The 16,675-nt window shown below is 22.9% G+C and overlaps 1 protein-coding gene across 1 annotated transcript in view; it reads left to right on the forward strand.

Moving 5' to 3' along the window:
- Sdc (Syndecan) overlaps window positions 1–6,021 on the forward strand; it is a 41,786-nt gene extending 35,765 nt beyond the window's left edge. Inside the window, exons 2-5 of the mRNA XM_011507502.1 lie at window positions 1,809–1,992; window positions 2,934–3,022; window positions 3,716–3,887; window positions 5,442–6,021. Coding sequence (XP_011505804.1) covers window positions 1,809–1,992; window positions 2,934–3,022; window positions 3,716–3,887; window positions 5,442–5,623 — 627 coding nt within the window. The 3' untranslated portion in view covers window positions 5,624–6,021. The remainder of the gene's footprint in view (window positions 1–1,808; window positions 1,993–2,933; window positions 3,023–3,715; window positions 3,888–5,441) is intronic.
- The last annotated feature ends 10,654 nt before the right edge of the window (window positions 6,022–16,675 follow it).

The raw sequence follows: 16,675 nt of genomic DNA on the forward strand, positions 1-16,675 counted from the left end.
CCCACCCACCCTCCATACCATATCGCATACCCTAGTTATTTTATTCAACTAATTGATCATAACTATCTATATTTTTATCTTTAAAACAAGTGAAAATACGTTCTTAAATTATTTTCAACTAAATCATAGAAAACTGGGTCACAAGTCACATATACCATTTATCCATGTTGTAGCATATTTTGAAAGCAGACAAATACATTTTAATGCTACATTGAAAAGTAATTATATCTATTGTTTATAAATAGAATATTGCTTGATCGTTGTAAGTTAAGGAAAGAACGTTAATTATACATACGAACTTATATTAATATATTCATAGACGACTAGTGAAGCAATTTTAATACTTAATATAAGCGGTCTTTTTTTCATTTACAACATTTATGACTATCGACAATTATATCTAACCTAGAAAATATTAAAAATAGTCATTAAAAATTTTTGCTGATGTTTTATGAATATTATTTATAAACTTGGAGCTTATTTATATGATACTCGAATTCAAAATATTCAATTTATGCAAATTATAAATTTAATGACCCATAAAAATTAACGACTACAATTGAAAATGACTATAAAGCATAATTTAAAGAAAATATTGATCGAATCGATAGAATGCTTATATAATCATATTTTATAGGATATCTAAATTGTATTAGAATATAAAATGTATAAATATTAGAATTCGACAAATAGTAAAAGTTCGCAATATTGCGCAGTTTACGTTAAGACAGAAATGGATCTTTAAACGTGTTGTGCGCATATTTGTCGTTCGATTTACGATGAATTTTCTCATTGTATTATCGATCGTGACATTTCACGTGCGCATACAGACGTGAAAAATAACGTAGCATCTAAATACTTTGAAATTTTTCAGGATAGCGGGTATAGAAATTTTATATATTTCTTGCATAAATTGCATGAAATGCTACTACTACTACTACTACTACTACTAAATATTCTGTAAATGATTGATTCTCTTTTGTTAGTGAAACGTAGAGTATCTAAAAAAATCATACATTAATTTCAAAACTTTAACAACTTTAATAAAGAATAAAAGAATGATAAAGAAAAGAAAGATAATATGATTATTTATATATTTAGATTTTACAAATTAGTTGAGAATTTTTAACGGAATAAAATTATCAAGGCAAATAAAATAACTAATATAATATTTTTGAACTATTATACGAAAATTACTCGATACATTTATATCGACTGATACTTACAAAGATAACGTCCTCAATTTGAAATATTTCAATTAACTTGTAATTCTGATAAATATGGTTTAAAAGATTACTGATTTAATTTAAAAATTAAAAGAACAAAAAATACCTTCCTATTTAAAAATTCGTTATTTAATTGGTTTTTGAAATAAATCTTGTACTTTTTTCATTTTTAATTATTGAATTATTTAGACTAGTAAATAAAATCTTATGTTGTATCTATCATCAATCTAAAGTTTTTCGAAATTTTTGAACCAATTAAAAACAATTATTATTATTAATAGAAAGATAAAGACGTTTCATACTTATTCAAATATATATATATATATATTTATTAACATGAATATCATGTACACATATATTTATTAAAATGAATACTGCGAGCTTGATGCACCGTAGTTTTTACTAGAAATTTTACCAGAGAATAATTAATAATTAGTTATATTTACTCGCTATTAGTTTACAAAAATACATAAAATAATTATATAAAATATTAAATTTATTCAAATTCAAATATAGATTGAATAATGTTAAAAGCTTACCAAAGTAAATGATAAAATATCCTAATGTATATTTATTTTTTAGAACAAGGAACAAAATCTAAAGGAAAAATTAACGGGAAGTACGACATATAATTCATTTGGCGATGACATCTACCTTGATGACCAAGATGGACTAGAGGGCTCAGGCCGTGGAGGTGGTGAAGTTCGTGACGACCTCGAGGCATCTGGTAGTGGCCTTGGGCCTGATGATGAGGACGGTGACGACGGTAATAGTACTTCCGTACTTTTCATAAAATTTGTTTTGATTTTAAATTGTTATATTTTTTTTTTTTTATTTTTTATTTTAACGAAGCCATAAAAAATATTACAAAAATCATAATAAATTAAATGATAAATTATAATAAATTTTTTAAATGATTTCTCAATAATTCATCAATGTATAAAATAATACAGTTGTTTATTATAATAATATTATATCTATGCAAATTTATTATAAAAAAAAAAAAAAAAATCTAGTAATATAATTATTACATACATTTTCAATAATAGTTAAGGGCACTGATAATTTATTATTTATAGTCGTTCCAATAGTTTATAAGTCTAGTTGCACTCTACTTTTATCATTAGGATTACATTGGGTTTTGTAATAAATTAAATTCTATAATTTTGACAAATTATTATCAATTTCATTAGTACAACAGATAAACGTTTGCAAATCATAAAAAATTAATAAAAAATCATTAAAATCGATACATCCAGTAATAAAGTTTTTATGCTTTATTCAGCTATCATTGATAAAAATTCATGTAAAATTCATAGTATCTTTTAATCTCTATTCAATTTTTAATATTTAAAAATGAAAAGTTAATCATCTGATAATTGTTATCGAACTACATCTATTAAAATTGATATTGTATTTTTATTATATAATATACGTTTTATTCAACAATAAATAACTAATAAATACTTTGTCATTTATGAAATACATAATTCTAGAATGTTATTCGACATTATTATATCGAAGGGTTGTAATTCGGTACATAAATAATTTTATCTATGCGCGGACAATAATAAATAATGTATAATAATAACCAGATTATATAATCTATTAAATTGTTATAAATTTTTATGAATATTAATCATTATTTCATTAAATACATAACGTAAAATATCAGTGTATATTGATTGATATATTTAAATTTTATAGAATTTACGAATCATAATACAATTGAACCAGTGGCAAACAAACCAGTGGAACCTAAAGTTATCGAAGAAACAATATACAAGACCAAACAGGTGAGATTAATTTTACTTTATTGTATATTTATTAATTATTTATAATTTATTTTAAATTAGAATATTAATATCTCAATTATTGATTAAAAATTATAATTAAGAAATTGAAAAACATGATAGTTATAATATTTAATAATTTTAATTTAATTCAGTACAATTGTTTAAATATCAATTATTAAAAAAAAAAAAATTAGAAAAGTAAATAAACATTTTAATAATTGTTTGTAATTTTTTATTTAATTTTTTGCTGTATAAGAATTTAATTACAAGAATTAATGAAAAATTAGATGAGTTTTAGATAAATTAGATAAATTATTGTTGAAATTGATGATTTAATTAGCTTGACTATATTTAAGAATTTGTTTAATTTAGTACAGTTAAACGAATAGTTTTAATTAAATTGTAAAAGAAAGACTATCTCAAAACGTATTTTATCGAAATTTTCGTTGTATTATATTTAAAATTACTTGATTCAATGTCCACATTTGTATAATAATTTTGATCTATGGTAATTGTTTTGAACAACGGAATATCTATCGAATTAATTAAATATTGTCTAAAATATAAAAAAAAAATGCATTATTTTATTAACAAATTCTAATATATATATATATATATATATATATATATATATATATATATGCGCATATGCGTGTGTGTATGTGCGTGTGTGTAAATATTTCATATTTGTAGACAAGCATCGATACTGTTAATCGACCAGACTCGGGAGTTGATGTAGTTGAGCCCCCAAGTGGCGAGGAGGAACGCGACGAAGATATAGAAGACACACATGAAGTGTATATCATGAATCCAAAACATGAAGATAGGGCAAGTTCCTTCTTTGCTCAACCTGGTGTCTTGGCGGGTATGTACTTCATTGTTCTAGCACTTTCTTCGCCTTTAATCTATTGACCTCATGAATAAAAGAAATTATTGATTTTCAGTTGATTTACAATTTATAATTTTCTACATTTCTTTTACGAAGCTCTTTTCTATACTCGTATCTCTTAGTTGTTCCAAATAAAAATTTCATATTATACAAAATATGATCATTAATTAACTAATTATAATCTACAATATGTGACTTCAAATGACATTGATTAAAATGATTTAATTATTTAAATATAGAATTATATTTAATCAAGCTAATGCACTTTAATGTATGTAATTTCATTAATAGAATATGTTGTGATTTAATTATACATGTCAATTATAATCAAATATAAACAAAATTTTTAATCTTTCTATGCGCGCGTATAAACATCACACATGTCTAGAGGTATATTTCCATAAATATATCATGAATATTCCATAAATACTGGTATATTAACTTAACTATTTTGATAAATTATAAATAAACCATTAAATATTACAAAACCTTTGTATTGATCTTTTGTGGAATCTCATATGTTAAAGCACAATAATGATTAACTCTTCCTCTATATTTAAAATTAAATTTAAATTAAACATTGCGTTAAACTAATAGGCTATCACTAGGTTCAAATAAAAATGATTACATTAAATTTTAATATGATAACATGGTAGTTAATTTATTTGGATTATTATAATATTATACACTTAACTAGCTAGCACTCCTTTACCTTAATTTTAATTTAAAAATTATATTTTTAGTAAGTAAATATATTAGAATATATTCATATTAAACATTTAAAAAATTTATTTTCCACCTTTTTCAAATAGTCGATTATAGTGTGAAATAAAAATTGTGAAACTAAAAGTAAATATTTATTTTACTTCACAATAATGTATAATAAATTGACAGATTATACATTCTAAAAATTGTATAGGTTTTGAAAAAAAAGTGAAGATTTTTTTCTTTCCAATTTTATGTTAAAAAATATCAATAATAAATATTAAAATGTTGTACTAAGAATATTATTTTTTTTTTGTTTTTTTTTTATAAAACTAGTTTAGAAACAAAATCCAAATTCCAAATATAAATTTTAATTTAGTATCAAATAATTAATAATTAATAATTATTGCAAGCTACTTCGAAGATGGTCATTCATTACTTTATTATGTAAACAAGATTTCAAACTTATCTTTAATAGTTAAAGCTTTTTAATAAAAATTACTCTGTACCAAATGTCATATATGTAACTAACTATAAGCGTTTCGCATATATTTATAATTAATGATAACATTCGCCAAACGCAGTTTTATTATTATGTTTATTATTTATGACTTCTAGTCATATTGAATTATACGGAATATTTATTCAATGCGTTGCCAAATGTGAAATTGGTGATAAATAAATACGTTTAAGCATACGTCACAATAATATATTTATATTTATTTTGTCAAACCGAGCAATTAGATCACCATAAAAACGATGTATTTCAATTGCCGTTAAAAAATCTGCAAAATAATATAAAAATAAAATTGTTTTATGTTTCAGCGGTGATTGGAGGTGCGGTTGTTGGTCTACTGTGCGCGATTCTCGTAGTTATGTTCATCGTCTATAGGATGCGTAAAAAGGACGAAGGCTCGTACGCCCTCGACGAACCGCGCAGATCGCCAGCAGCGAACGCCTACCCGAAGCCTGGAGCGCCCCAGCACAATCGCGAGTTCTATGCTTGAAGAGGCAGAAGCCTTTCTATTTACATTTCCTAGGATATCGATATAGGAGCAGCGGCAGTCGCAAAAGCGAATTGAGAGTCAAGTGTCCGTTGGCCTCTCTCCATCTTACTTTTTCCTTCCCCTTCGTTCATTTTCTAACCCTCTTCGTTGACTTAAGTAGGGGAAGGACACGCGCTAGTCCCTCGGCGGCCCGGCTGCCTCGTCCCGCTCTACAATGCTCGATCAAGAGGGCAAAGCTACGACTTGAGTGTCATCCAAAGTGTACATCCGCAGAAAGATAAACACCTCATACGTTCACCGTTGGCTTCGAGCAGGACTCGGATCGTCGAGGGCTTTGCTGTACACCGTTAACGAATTGTCCATCGCATTATCGACAGGGAGACTTATATATATATATACAACAACAACAACAACAACAACAACAACAACAACAACAAAAAACAAAAAAAAAAACAAATAACTTTCGTATGCAATAATACGTAATCCATATGTATAGACTTATAAAACTAATGCAGCTTCTTCCTTTAACACTTAATCTCACTAACTATGTTCTCGCATACGCTCAATTGCTCGTTCACGTCTAATTATTCCTGCTCATTGGCAGAATTACTTTTTACCGTAGTCACCCGACACGCATTTATAAAATATAGAATTTCTCAGCTTCAGCGTATATCCTTGGTTCGTAATTTCTTTTTTTCTGCCGATACTACACTTGTGTTTAAGAATGTAGTCCTCAAATATTTAATTAATATGCTCATCTTTTCCAAGGATTATTCTCAGAATTAATTATAATATTGAATAAGAAAGAAAAAAAAGAAAAAAGAAAAAGGAAAAACAATTATCTACGAAAGAACTTGTTGCTTATACCTTTGCAATCGAAACAATCGGTAAAATCTAAAAATCAAATAGCAACGATGTATAAATCTTATGTTAATTACGATTAATTAATTAAAAATAATGATAAATACAATTTAGCTACGTACATGTTCGTTCGTACGCATCTGTGCTTATTTTGTGCATCTATGCGTGTGCGCAGGTGCGCATGGATGCGACTGCTAATATTTAATTATTAATTCTGTAATTAAAGTGTTCAACCGCAAGAATAATATAGACTTGAGGAATAAGATTTGAAAAGCTTTAGGAACGAGAAAGATGAGTAGTAATTCTTCCTCACATTTTACAGTTTTCAGCTGCGAATTAGCATCCGTTATTATTTTATTTTTTTTATTTATTTATTTTTTTTTATAATTTTTTTAATTTTTCTCGATTCATTCAATTGTAATATTTATAAGATTGCAAAGCATTCCAATTATTTAGCGACTACGTAAGTCTATGTTTTCGAATATTTGCAGATTATAAATTATGTTCATTACATGTCTTCGTATATTTTCACTCATTTATTGGAATAAATCCTATGAATTTGATATAATCTATAAAGATAAAGGATTACAATAGTGAAACAAATTTATCAAATTAGTTACTATAAAAAGTGTATTCGTTTAAATGAAGTAGGGTTTCATTGAGATATATTTCGAAAAATATCGACTGTCGATTATATTGTTGTCTATATTTTTTTTATTGATTTTAACACGAAGCAACATTTGGACAAATTTTGTCACTGTCAATATCTCTTTTAAGTATGAAGTAAAATAGGAAAGCATGTATCACTTCTTACTGCCATTTAATTATTTAAGTATATAAGAATGCAAGCGGATTGGTACAAAATTTTTTCAAAAAATCCGCTTTATATTAACTCGTATGCACGTAGATATTTAGATTTTTACTATTAATTTGCGAATTCCATTATTAACGCATAATTAAAGTACCGATGGATGTTATTATACTCAATTTTTTTTTTTTTTTTTTTTTTTTTTTTTTTTTTTTTGGTGAAATTATGTTATTTTTTCATTATTAATATTAATTTTTTTTTTTTTATAAAAATTGACATTGTATATTATAAAAAATTATTTGAGGCTGAATCATTTATCTCGACTTCTCTGTTTCCTCTGTTCGAAGTAACATGCGCTTGGTAACTTTGTCGCTTCATCAGAGTTTAAACTAGTTAATATTGTTAAATTTTTATACTCTATCCTAAAGCTGAGGGCTGGAGAGAAACTTTTGTTTTTCTCATTTTCTATTTATCAAGCGTTTACAAAATTTAATCAATGTATTTGAATATCTTACAATTTTTATAATTTGATCGGTCACAAGTGGCAAAAGCATACAAAAACAAGAATTAAAAAACAGATTTATAAATGCGATGATACATTGATGGATCGATTGTTGCCGATTAAACGTTTGCTTTTTCTTGGTGCCATTGCTATTGTTAAGCATGCTGTTAAGCATAAAATGTTTTGTTATAATATTATTTTCAAAACTCTTAATTATACATTTTATAAATTGTCAATAATTAATTCAAGCATATTAAATCATTGTTAAATAATATGCATACGGAAGTAGAAAATATCGATATTTAAATTACGCGTAATAATGTCATAACTTATTTTTTGTGTTTTTTTTTTTTTTTTTAACCTTGTAAACATTAATTTATTATTATAAAGTCGTAAATCATTGCATGGTGTTTGTCGCTTATTCATGACTACATCCTTATCGCTTAATCAAGACGTTCTATTTTTACACATAATGTTTTATCGTTTTATAACTGTCTAACTTTTTATGCGTTCTGTTTATTTTTCTGCGTTAACGTTTCTTTTGAAATTAGTAAAAGTAATTTGGCATTTATAGTCGTAAGAATGTAGATATATATATATATATATATATATATATATATATATATATATATATATATATATTTTTTTTTTCAAGGCAGTAGTTTATCTCATAACATTCTTAAATTTGGTATTGCATAAAATTTGAATCGTTTTATAAGAATATTGATATCAATCATTCAAATTAAACAAATATTTTTCTTCATTGTATAAATAGGAAGATTTTGTAACATATTGAATCAAGATATTATTATGCTTGAAATTTAGCGAATTATAATACTTATACTATTATTAATACATACTTGTTTATCGATAATGATGTTTTTCATATAATTTAACGTTGAAAAGAGTTTATATCAACGCTTGCTAATTTTTCTTTGTAGATACAATGATGAATTAATTTTGAAAATAAAAAATATGAGAAAACAGCGAATACAATGTAAAATAACAAAAGATATTCTGTTAATGCGAGCTCGAGTAAATTGACAAAGTAGACAACATTAAAATGAATAAGTAGAAAATGTTGGTTTAACTTATTTGAAAATCACTTACTGAAAAAGAAAAGCCGTCTTTGTTCTAAGAGAAATAATGACTAGTAATAAAAATTAATAATAATTATAATTGTAATAAAATAATATTTTATAAGAGGGTGTAATATCCCTAATAAAAGAGACAATTAAATAAGAAAATATCAGAGAAACCCGAAAAAAAAGTGGACAAAATGAGTACGAATTCATCCACGAATTTTTTCATTCATGGATGCAAGTTAATAATTTTATGCCGAATCAATTTATTTCATTAATTAACAATAGTGATAAAGACATATAAATATATGCATATATACACAGGCAACACAAAATTAAATATATGAATAACAATATTAATTTTTTAAATATAAGTAGTATCCACGTGTTCCCTAAAACTCGAATCCCATTTATTTTCCTTATCCTGTCTCGTTGCCTATCCCAAATAGTACGTAAGTATATGTATTTCATATATGTGTATATATTTATCTGCATACACGCACTCGTAACAAAAATCCAAAGTCAAATAAACGTTTATAATTGTATTTGTACACGTGGAAAAAATTTCGCATAGATTTTTCAACAAACCAAAATTTGATATGTGTTGACTAATAAAATTACTTAGTTTATTCCCATAAATTATATTTTATCATAACGAAACTTTATTACAGTAAGATATTTTAATAAGATGAAACTTTATGTTCGTAAATAAATAATTTATAAATTTACCAAAATTATTCAACAAAATGTAAAAATGAAATTGTTGTGAAACTGCAATTATTTAAGATAAAATTCTAAAAAATAACAAAATATCTAAAAATTTACTAACTCATATGCAAGATGTATATATAAAAACAAGGAGAGTGGAAATTTTCAAATAGTAATTTTTATAACAAAATTCTTTTTGATTAAATGTTGTGAAATTTTGAATAAATTATTTATTAAGTTGATTACGTTTTTAATTTATCGTTCACATTTTCTTTAATTAAAGAAACGTTGTGTGCAAATCTAATTTAATATTAAAAAAATTTTGTATTTTGAAATGAATTTTATAAATTACTAGAATATTTAGTTTTTTTTTTTAACAATAGTATCAAATTGGTTAAAAATGTAGAAAAAAAAAAGTCTCTTATCTAAATAAATTAAATTTAATCTAATGTGAGCTAATATAATTAACTCATTAAATTAATGATCAATTGCTTATTTATTATCATTAAAATAATATTTTTCTTATAAAATTTACTATTTAATAATATTTTACATCTTCTGTCTTTACTTATACTACTTTATTTAACTAATTTAACAATTTTATTATCTAATAATTACAAAAATTTCTCATAATAATTGTAGTTTTAATGATGCTTCGATTATTAAGGTGAATATCTGATTTTTTATTTCATTAAACGACTGACTATGTCACTTTCTAAAAAAACATATTGGAATTGTTTAAAAAAAAAAGAAGAAAAAAAGGGAAATTAAATGAAGAGTCTTGGGTGCGTATTCAGTTGCCAAATTACAATTGTCAGGAATAAAATATATAATTAATTAACCAAAAAGTTAATTGCACTACATTTAGTAAGAGAATAATGTTATATGTCATCGATCCTATTCTGTAAATAAACACTGTATCGTATAAGGAAATAAGATATATGATAAAAGAATCAGTAATTCATTTTCTTGAAGTGCTTACTATTTTTATTTTTTAACCCCAATAATAGATATATAAATTAAATTTGTTTTTTTTTTTTAGTTAAAATGTTAAAACTGCGTTTTATCATTGCTTTTGTTTTTTATTTCATTTTGTGTTAAATTTTGTCGTAAAAAATCAAATTCAATATAAAGCAATATGTAATGCAATATATAATTGAAATTCTCATGAGTAAACATTAATTTTATAATGTTTAATTTCACAAACTTTAATATTTTAATATTGAAAATTAATATATTCTAATATTGTGTACTGTTAACTGTTACATACACCATTCAACAATGGTTTACATTCTCGAAATTTATCTTTCCATCGACATAACATATTTATCCAATCATCCCAAATTCGTTGGATAAATATAAAGTAATTAGAAACAATTTATTCAAGCTCTTCATTATGTAATATTTATAAAAGGAATACTACATACTTAGCTTGATTTAAATAACTCAATTTTGTATTATCCTACAAATAACAATAAAGAAAAATTTTTAATGTAATAGAAGGGGATATAAATGCAGATATAAATACATTTTAATACATTTATTGACACAAGTTACCTGCCATTATATTTTATTCGAGTTTCATTATATTTCTCATGATTTTGCAATGTCTTGATTAAATATAAATTAAGAACGCTATGTCAAATGATGTAACACCTTTCACTAAATAATTAAAATAATTGAATATATCTTCATTACATAATATAGTGTGGTTGATTCTGTTATCAATTAAACAGCTGTTTTTAGAAATAAAAAAAAAAACAATTACGTACTAATCATAATAATACTTAATAAAAATGCCAGATATTGTTAAATATTTATTTTATATTAGATTAATATTATATATACGTATATATAATATTAATATGCTGAATAATAATAAAAGTGTATAATTATTATATGACAAATTTTAAAATAAAGAAATTGTAAAAAATCGTATCTATATATATTAAAAAATAAATAAAATTTGTTCCATAATAAGAAATGATTTAAAACTTAAACAAATTTTTAAATTTTAAATTAAGTTTAAATTTTTTTACAAATTTAGAAACAGTTAATCACCTATTAATAGAAATTTTTATTTACTATTCTGTGGATTATAATATATTCATATTAAGATAATAATTGAAGAAAATATTTGAACTATACATGAAGTAATTAATAAACAAGAAATTTTAATTTTAATTTATTGATCTGTAATAAGCGATACTTATGATTAATTGACCCATTTAAAAACAAGTTACTTTTAATGTTTACCATTGATAGCATTAATACATAGCATTTAGCAATGGATTTTGTTATTGTGGATTATTGGCCATGGATTAGGCAAAATTTTTACAGTAAAATTCACATATAGACACCTTCAAAAGCACGCTTCGTTATTTCTTTATTATTCCATAATACCATATATTTATGGGATTTTTTCAACTTGTTGTCGTAAGAATTTATAAATTCCATTCTTATTGGCATAAATTATAAATTCTATTAAATATTTGAAAATCTAATACAATTAAAATATTTTAAAATAATTTACTGTTTGTTTATACATTATTATTCTTTACAAGTCTATTTTATTTCAACAAAATTTTATATATATATATATATATATATATATATATATATACATATGCATAAATAGTTTTTATATTAAATTAATCTAATTATTTTACACGATCGGGCTTATTGAAAATACAATTAATCGACGAGTCATTTATCCAAAATTGTCCGTAAATTTTTCAAATATATTGTTAACATTTATTATTTGTTTATAATAATATTTTTATAAATATTTTATATCAAATTAGTTGAAAATGTATATTAGTAATATTATGAGTTAATAACTTTAATTCATAATCAGAGTATGTATTAGTACGATAGAAAGAAGATATATTTTTTAAAACATAGAACAATGGAACATTCACCATCTTTTCTATCGATTAAACTATATCTTGGGAGGTATAAAAATTGAATAGCTTGGATTTAAGTTTTAAATTTTAATAAAACTCTTATAATTTAATTTAATTTAATTTTAGTAAAGCTGGAATATCAATTAAGAATATCGTTTGCTTAAAATGTGGAGAAATTTCTTTTCTACTGTTAAATTATATTTAAATATAAATTTAGATCACAAATACAAATGTAATAAAACGAATATCTTTGAGCGCACACATCTGCTTTTATACTCTACATAGTGAATTAGGCGAATTATACAGTAGTTAAGTAAAGTCAAGCAAGCAAAAACAGCCATTGATTCTATTATTGGTATAGAATATTTCATTATAAATATTAAATTAAATTAGTATGCGCTATTTATAAATGATGCAAATTTCAAAAACTAAATATAATAATTATGATAATTATAATATGAATGATAAAATGAAAATCAAAAGTTATTATAATCGATAAGCATTCAAATCTTATAGGAAAAACAGAATTATAGAAAAAAGATAGATTAATTGTTGATATTCTTTAGGAAAATAATCTATAGATGAAATTGAAGAACAGGAAATGACATGTTACAAACATTAAATGAATTTGGTAAAGTTTATGGTGTTCAAGTTCGTTTGATACTTGAAGAAGATGTTTAGCAAAATACTCCAAGCCTAATAAATGTCCTGTATTATTGATAATAAACATTATTATAGAGCCAAGGAATTATTACAAAAATTAAAAAATCTTATTAAATCATAATGAATATATTTATATTTTAATTTTAATATGGCATAACATAATCTGATGATTTATATTACAATTATTTTTTAATCAAGGCGGTGCAAGCAAATTAAAAAAAAAAATTATATATATATATATATATATAATAGTAAAATATTTCCGAATGAAACCTATATAAAAGACAAATATTTTCTCAGTTTGCTAAAGTGAAATTTAATGTGAAAGGCAACATTTTAAGCTACGTTCAATATATGTTTTAATAATATTCCAAAAGTTCTGATTGATGAAATTCTTAATTGATTAAGATTGAATGTAATTAGAAAAAAAAAAATACATTACTAATTAAAATGACCAAAAATTATAATAGAATGACAAAATTAAGTAAGGCATTCTTATAATTTCAATATTTTTAAATAAATAAAAATTTTTCTTTATTATGTTTTAAAATTACTTATGGCATAAGTAATATACGTATTTATGTATTAAGTGTATATATATATATATATATATATATTGTACTTTTATACTGTATTATAAACTTGGTAAATCACATAAATAGAAATAAATTAAGACTTTTTATTTATAAATGCTTACTTTTTGTATTAAGATATATTTTTATACAGCCAGCTTTATATGTACGTGTCTAGTAAATATCTAAAATTAAATTTAATATAGTTTACTGTCTAATTAAGCTATTAGATAAATTTATATATTAAGCAAAAATCTTTGAGTTTTGATTTTTTTTTTTTTTTTTTTTTTTTTTTTTAAATGTTGCTTATTTATCCATTTTCTATTTATAAAAATAATCATTTTTTTACACTGCACCAGTGTAATGTTTTTGTATTATAATTATAGACGAGAATGTTTGAAATGACAATTTATTACGTCGATTTCAAATGATATGTTTTCAAAGATTTATCTTTAATTGTACAGATATTTTATGCAATACAGATTTTTACAATTTACACTGAAGTTTTTATTATGTAAAAAATCGTAATTTAAATATATATGATATGATTAAATATAGCCTTGTGGTTTATTAAAAACCTTAATTGTACTTATTTAAGTTGCTATTACTTTTCATTCTTTACCAGGATTTTGCAATTTAAAAGTTTAGAATAATTAAGTTTTTATTTCGATTAATTGCTGATTTAAACATTATGGAATTCATAGAAATTTTAAATGATAAATATAAGATAAATGACTACATAATTTAAAAATTTCAAAAGATTTGAATTTTTTCTTAAAATTAATTTTAGTAATTTTTCTACGTTAGCGTACTTTAATGTATCAATTTTAATATAAGTTGAATGTATAAGTTAACAGTATTAATAAAGTATATTACATACAGTTTATTAATGAATAATTAAGTATTCTTTTTTGCCAATTAAAAAGAGTATGAGATTTTTAATATAATTTAGAATTATGGTTCGAATACATTAAATTTATCCATGAATAAGAGAAAAATTGATTAACACGTTCAGAAATTCATTCCATCATATAAAATAATTTTTTGAAAAAATCAACTTAAAATGTAGATATATCTATACCGGACTAATTCATTTTAATTGTAAAATGTAGATTTTTATTTAAAAGTATATGTTAAAGTCTCTTTAATTCCCCAAAAAGTTGCACATAAACGGTCTGTTCTTTAAATAACGTAATGTATCATTGAAACTTTTCATTATAATTAACAAATATTATTTAATAAATTATAGTATGTTTAGATCAAGATTTTTAACACACTAATTCGGACTATATATAACTGTTATAGTGTATAAGAACAAAACTTATTTAATAACATTTTAATTTATTCACTACCGCTATATTCTTTTTTTTTTTATTGAAAATAGTCAGCACCTATTATCTAAATTTTGTTATTTGTTGTAACTGCAGTAAACGTAAAAATAGAACTAAAGTTCGAGCTCTTTGCTTTGATGTACAATAAATTAGCGCTTTTATCGCATAAATTCTAAGCTTTTTATCTAACATTTTTCTTAATATTAAAATATTCGATCACGATTACCATCTATTTTATTACATAAAATTTTGTATTTCGTTAAGATTCTAAATATTTATTTATACAAACACAAATTATTGAATTAGTATTTATTATATTAATATAGAAAAATAAATAGATCGGAAGGTTCTATGAGTCATCGTTATAAGGGCATCCACTAAATATATCTATTTTTTTTTTTTTTTAGAATAGTTTCGTGATGACTTTCGTAAACTTTTAACTATCCTATAACGCCATTTCAGATGATTATCGCATTCTACATCACTCGACTATTAATAGTAACGAGAAACGTAGAAAACTAGTATTTTACAATTCAGGTAATGGAGTTTAATTTTACGAAAATGTTTATTTTCATTAAATTTATAAATAATAATATATTAAAATTACATTAAATAAGTTATTTTTTATACATTTTATTGAAGTCTAGTTAGACTTATCTCTATGCGGTTGATATATTTGAATATCTGAAGAAAATGTGATAAAATAATGCGTTGTAATTTTCACTGAATTATTAATTTAACAATTATAAAATGATATCGTGATATGGTAATTAATAGTACAATAATTATTGACTTAACAATTTTTATTTATTTTTTATACAAAAATATTTATTATTCTCATAATCTCACTTAATATCATCAATATTCCCTTTATATAATATCATAATTAAATATGTTTATAATTTTAACATAATAATATTTTACACTTTGATAAATTTTATAAACCATCGACACGTCTCATTTACTTAAAAACATTAAATATTAACTTATATTAGAATTATTAACGAAAAATAATACAACGGGAATCGATTAAATTAGTATGCTTCTAAATAACTTATCAATGATAATTTTATTACGAAACATATTTTATAATAATGGAAACATAAACAAATTTATAATTTTTCATTGAGCTTTGAAAAAATAATCGAACTTAGAAAATCAGCATTTGATTGATTTATTAATGATCTTGATTGAACGATTATTCGACATAAATAGAATAAGTTGTAAAAAATAAAATAAAAATTTTGGAAAATTATTTTTATTTATGTTTGTAAAACAATACGAGATATTAATAACATAGTATTATAGAATGTTTTTATTATTATTTATAATAATAATAATAGGAAAAATATAATATACATTATTATATTTTAAGGAAGTTTCAATTGTAATTTTTTTGAAGAGTATTTAAAAATGTTTATATCCTTTTTTCAATAGCACTTTTATAATAAAATTAAAATTAAAAAACAAACTGGATAATTCGTAAAAAAAAAAAACAAAAAATTGTAAGATTGATAATTAATAATTACAATGTTGGTTCACTTATATTTGGTATAAAAATGTTATTATTTTATGCGAATAAACGAAACTGAGCTCTTTCTTTTAAATGGTCATTCATT

The sequence above is a fragment of the Ceratosolen solmsi genome, unplaced genomic scaffold (genome assembly GCF_000503995.2).
Source record: "Ceratosolen solmsi marchali unplaced genomic scaffold, CerSol_1.0 scaffold6, whole genome shotgun sequence".
NCBI lineage: Eukaryota > Metazoa > Arthropoda > Insecta > Hymenoptera > Agaonidae > Ceratosolen > Ceratosolen solmsi.